The sequence below is a fragment of the Prunus persica genome, unplaced genomic scaffold (assembly GCF_000346465.2).
Source record: "Prunus persica cultivar Lovell unplaced genomic scaffold, Prunus_persica_NCBIv2 scaffold_34, whole genome shotgun sequence".
NCBI classification, from domain to species: domain Eukaryota; kingdom Viridiplantae; phylum Streptophyta; class Magnoliopsida; order Rosales; family Rosaceae; genus Prunus; species Prunus persica.
The window spans coordinates 9,306-13,971 of NW_018027163.1; the positions used below are offsets into that span (position 1 = coordinate 9,306).

The 4,666-nt window shown below is 52.6% G+C and overlaps 2 protein-coding genes across 2 annotated transcripts; one reads left to right on the forward strand and one right to left on the reverse strand.

Moving 5' to 3' along the window:
- The first annotated feature begins 862 nt into the window (after window positions 1–862).
- Window positions 863–2,042, forward strand: LOC109946387. The gene is made up of 3 exons (XM_020553927.1): window positions 863–945; window positions 1,027–1,496; window positions 1,579–2,042. Coding segments are annotated over exons 1-3 (912 nt in total). The 5' UTR covers window positions 863–944; the 3' UTR covers window positions 2,020–2,042.
- Window positions 2,043–2,337: 295 nt separating this feature from the next.
- On the reverse strand, window positions 2,338–4,560 carry LOC109946388. Its single transcript, XM_020553928.1, has 2 exons — window positions 2,934–4,560; window positions 2,338–2,816 (listed from the first exon to the last, which is right to left on the reverse strand). The coding sequence occupies exons 1-2, from the start codon at window positions 4,558–4,560 to the stop codon at window positions 2,338–2,340; spliced, it is 2,106 nt and encodes a 701-aa protein (XP_020409517.1).
- Between the last annotated feature and the right edge of the window lie 106 nt (window positions 4,561–4,666).

Consider the following 4,666-nt stretch of genomic DNA (forward strand, 5'->3'; position numbering starts at 1 on the left):
AGAAATTATATAGAGTTAGAGGCTATAGCAAATCGGGTTCTAGCCTTGCCTCAGACGCAAGAAGTGGGTTCGAGCAACCAAGCATCACCATCAGGGTCTGTGGGTATAGCCGTGGCTTCGGTGTCAGAGGGATTAGACATCCGGGTTGGTGTCCCGTTGCCGAGGCGGAATACACATACAGAAGCGAAATTGGCCCAGCTACGAACGGATTTTTGTGTGCCAGCCTATGTGGGCTTGAGGTTACCCACTGAGGCCGATGTAGTCAGATATCCTTCAGATGGCTCCGTAATGATTTTTACAGATATGTATCGGCACGGCTTCAGACTGCCGTTTCATCCGTGGGTTCAGATGATGTTGGCCAAGTTGGGGTATGCACCGGGGCAGTATAATCCCAACTTTTGGATTCTTCTTCATGGGGTGTATATCGCCTGGTGGTTGGCTGGGTTAGGGGAGCCAACGTTTGAGCAGTTCATGTACCTGTACTCCATTTCGAAGCAACAGGGGAATTTTGGCTGGGTACAGGCCAATTGCCGAAAGGCGAAGGAGAGGGGCTATTTTATTGGACACAAGCCCACAACACAAAAGTCCTGGAGGAACAGGTGGTGCTTGGCCTATGGGGACTGGGAATGTCCTCCAGGGAAGAGCGTTGTCCAGCACATTCCTACCCACTTCCAGTCTATAGGTCCTTGCCCCATCCCTTAAGATTGTCCAATGCCTGATTGTGTTGTTTTGGCTCCTATTTTTGGTTCTGTACTTCCTCTGTGCCAGTGTAAATGGCTAAGTAGTTTCTAACTCTTGATGCAGGTTCAGTGAAGTGGGGCCCTATCTCCAAGGAGCAAGAAGACGAAGTTGAGTAGGTGAGGGCGCAGCTATCAGAGACTGAGCGTGAGTGCGGGAACCTAGTCACGCAGAAGAATTTGTTTGAGTCCGGACTGCTGCAAGGAAGTAAGTACCTGGGTTATCTTTTTGTTGTGTGCTGAGCCTTTGTAAGTTTGAGTAATAGAATTGCTTTGTTTGTTTTGACAGTGGCTGGCATCATAAGGGGGAGCACGAAGGTGGCCGTAGACATTGATGAGGCCGAGATGCAGAAGCGGCTGAGGGAGTCTCGGGCCAAGAAAGCTGAGAAGAGTGCTGGAAAACGACCCAGGGATGATGATGAGGGTCGGGTCGCGGACGTGCTGGGGAAGAGGAAGGCTTTGGAGGAGGCTCATCAGCATGTGATGGGGTCAGGGCCGAGGCTTCCGCCCTTTGATCTGCAGGCGCCGCCGAAGCTACCCTTCGGCATGGAGAATGTGTTCGCTGAAGGGGTAGAGAAGGTAGACTTCGGCAGGCTACGCCAGCAGAAGAAGGAGGTCAACCTGACTATGCACCGGCAGGAGGTGCCTTTAGTGAACGTCTTCCTGGAAGGCGTGAAGAGCGACCCTGAGGCTCTGGCGAGGACTCCAGCTTCTTCCTTCATCGACCGGGCCCAAAAGACGATCCTCACCTCTGCCTATGTAAGTGTTTAGGCCCTTTTTTGAATGTATTTGTGTTGGATTATTTTTGTGTGGATTGACTAACATGGTTTTGGTTTTGCAGGCCTTTGGCGAGATGTACGTCAGCATGGCCAAGGCTGACAAGGAGATCCAGAGGCTGAAGAGGCGGGATGAGCTAGCCAAGAGCAAAATGGCGGAGGCGCAGGAGGCCATCCGAGAGAAGAACGCCTTGCTGGTTCAAAAGGCGGCCCTGGCCAAGGAGGTGGAGGAGCTGAAGAGATCTAGGGCCGAGGAGGTGGCTGCTGCCCGAGCCGAGGCGATTGAGTCCTTCCGATCCTCAGAGGAGCTGAAGAGCTATATCATGGACCGACTGGTTGATGAGCAGCTTCGCTGGGAAGATAGGTTGGTTAGGTTCAACCCCTCACTGGAGATTAACTTTGACACCAGTGGCGAGCCTCCTGCACAGACCCCTCCTGCTGATGCTAGCGCCCCGACACCAGAGGCTGAGCCAGCCACTGAGGATGCTCCTTCGACCGAGTCCTGAAGGCGTTGCCTTCGTGATGTGTTATAGCTATTTTGTATTTTGTACTCTAGTGATTGTGTTTTGTTTACTTTGGTTATGTATGAACATTTGTCCTTGCCTGGAGCAAGGCTGTTTTTATTTATGATATGAACTTAGCTTGATATCAATTGTGTTAAAAATGATAACAATGTGAGTTCATGAGAATGAGCCTGAGTCAGGCATTTTATTGAAATAGATGCCGAAAGGCAGAAGGTACAAGTGGTCTAGGGTCTAGATACCTTACGTCTAACTTATAGTAAATAATCAAGACCAAAGTATTGTCCTAGGGTCTAGATATGTTTACTTGTAATAGTACTTGAGGTGGTCAGCATTCCACGGGTGAGGCAGCGTCTTGCCTGTGGAATCACGAAGCTGATAAGTGCCGGGGCGGCAGATTTTGATAATCTCGTAAGGACCTTCCCATGTAGGGCCGAGGGTACCTTCGTTAGGATTTTTGGTAGCCAAGGAAACCTTGCGCATGACCCAGTCCCCCATTTTGAAAGCACGGGGCTTGACTCGGGAGTCATAGTATTTGGCGATGCGTTGCTTGTACGCGGCATTGCGCATGTTCGATTGGTCCCGGAGTTCGTCAATGAAGTCGAGGTTGAGGGCCAACTGCTCGTCATTGGCCGTGGCATCGTAAGTGGAGGTTCGGTATGTGGGCTGGCCAATCTCTACCAGAGCCACGGCCTCGGTTCCAAATGATAGGGAGAACGGCGTTTCACCCGTGGATGTGCGGAATGTGGTGCGGTAGGACCAGAGTACTTCTGGGAGTAGTTCTGGCCAGCAGCCCTTGGCTTTGTCAAGTTTTGTCTTGAGGGTCTTCTTGATGATTTTGTTCACGGCTTCGACCTGGCCATTGGACTGTGGATGGGCTGGGGAGGCGAAACACAGACGAATCTTGAGGTTGGAACAAAATTGTTTGAATTTGGCGTTGTCAAATTGCCGGCCATTGTCGGTGACGATGGAGTTGGGGATGCCGAAGCGACATACAATGTTTTGCCACACAAAGGATTCGATGCGAGCCGCAGTGATGGTGGCCAAGGCCTCGGCCTCAGCCCACTTGGTGAAGTAGTCCACGGCCACAACTGCATACTTGACTTGGCCCTTGCCCTCTGGCATCGGTCCAATGAGATCCAGTCCCCATTGGGCAAATGGCCAAGGGCTGACCATTGCAGTCAACGGTTCAGCCGGGAGTTGTGGGATGTTGGCGAATCGCTGACACTTGTCGCATTTCTGGGTGAAGGCCTGGGCGTCAGTGTGGAGTGAAGGCCAGAAGTATCCTTGGCGGATTGCCTTATGGGCTAGCGAGCGTGCGCCCGAGTGGTTGCCGCAGATGCCTTCATGGATTTCTCGGAGGACATAGTGACCCTCCTCTGGAGTCAGGCATCGGAGGTATGGGAGACTGAAACCCCGTTTGTATAAGGAGCCGTTAATGATCAGGTACCGGGCAGAGCGATGGCGAACGCGTCGTGCTTCTGCCGGATTAGCCGGTAGTGTTTGGTTCTGTAGGAACTGGAGGATGGGGTCCATCCATGTAGGGCTGTGATCAATAGTGCAGATGAGTGGGGCTTGTGTGCTGGGCTGGGCCAAAAACTCGATGTGGATGTGGCGACCCAGTCCTTGCTCCAAGGCTGATGCCAACCTGGCTAGTGCATCGGCATGGCTATTCTCGGAGCGCGGCACTTGCTTGAGAGAGTGGGCGTGGAAGGTCGCCAGCAGGTGCTGAGCGTGCTGGAGGTAGGCCGTCATAGAGGGATCCTTAGCCGTGAAGTCCTGGTTGACCTGGTGGACCACGAGTTGTGAATCGCTAAATATCTGAATTTGCCTGGCATCCATCTCTTTGGCTAATCGAAGACCAGCTAAGAGTGCTTCATATTCGGCCTCATTGTTGGAGGCTTGGAATTTGAAGCGAAGGGCGTACTCGAGGGCAACCTTGTCTGGGGAGATGAGAACGAGGCCGGCCCCACAGCCCTGAGCATTAGAAGAGCCGTCTACGAATAAGGTCCATAGGGGCTGGGTTAGGTCGAGATTGCCTTCGGTGGGGGTTTGGTCCTGGCTGGGAGGGAGATTGGGTTCGGTTATGAGCTGGGTAGTTGCGGAAGCTTGGGGCTCCGTGAATTCGGATAGGAAGTCAGCAACGTCCTGTCCCCTCATAGCCGGGCGGGGTTTGTAATGAATATCAAACTCGCCCAGTTCAATGGCCCATTTGACCAGCCTCCCAGAGGTTTCTGGGTTCTGCAACACCTGTCGGAGTGGTTGGTTGGTTAAGACATGGATGGTGTGAGCTTGGAAATATGGTCGGAGGCGTCTTGCCGAAACGACCAAGGCGAACGCCAATTTCTCGATGTCTGGGTACCGAACTTCGGCATCTTGCAATGCTTTACTAACATAATGCACTGGGTGCTCCGCGTGATCTTTTGATCGGATGAGCACAGAGCTAACAGCCGAAGCTGAGATGGAGAGATAAATGACGAGGATGTCTCCGTGCTCAGGGGTTGACAATAAAGGGGCCCGGCCCATATACTCCTTGAGCTCGCTGAAAGCCGTGTCGCATTCAGCAGTCCAAGTGATGTTTCTATTGGTGCCTTTAAGGGCCTTGAAGAATGGGGCGCAGCGGTCAGTGGCA

Coding starts and splice junctions, on each gene's coding strand:
- LOC109946388 (XM_020553928.1), bottom strand. CDS start 4,560: ATGGGCCGGGCCCCTTTATTGTCAACCCCTGAGCACGGAGACATCCTC. Junction 2,817..2,933: donor TTGTTCCAACCTCAAGATTC/GTCTGTGTTTCG, acceptor GCTGCTGGCCAG/AACTACTCCCAGAAGTACTC.
- LOC109946387 (XM_020553927.1), top strand. Junction 1,497..1,578: donor CGATCCTCACCTCTGCCTAT/GTAAGTGTTTAG, acceptor TTGGTTTTGCAG/GCCTTTGGCGAGATGTACGT.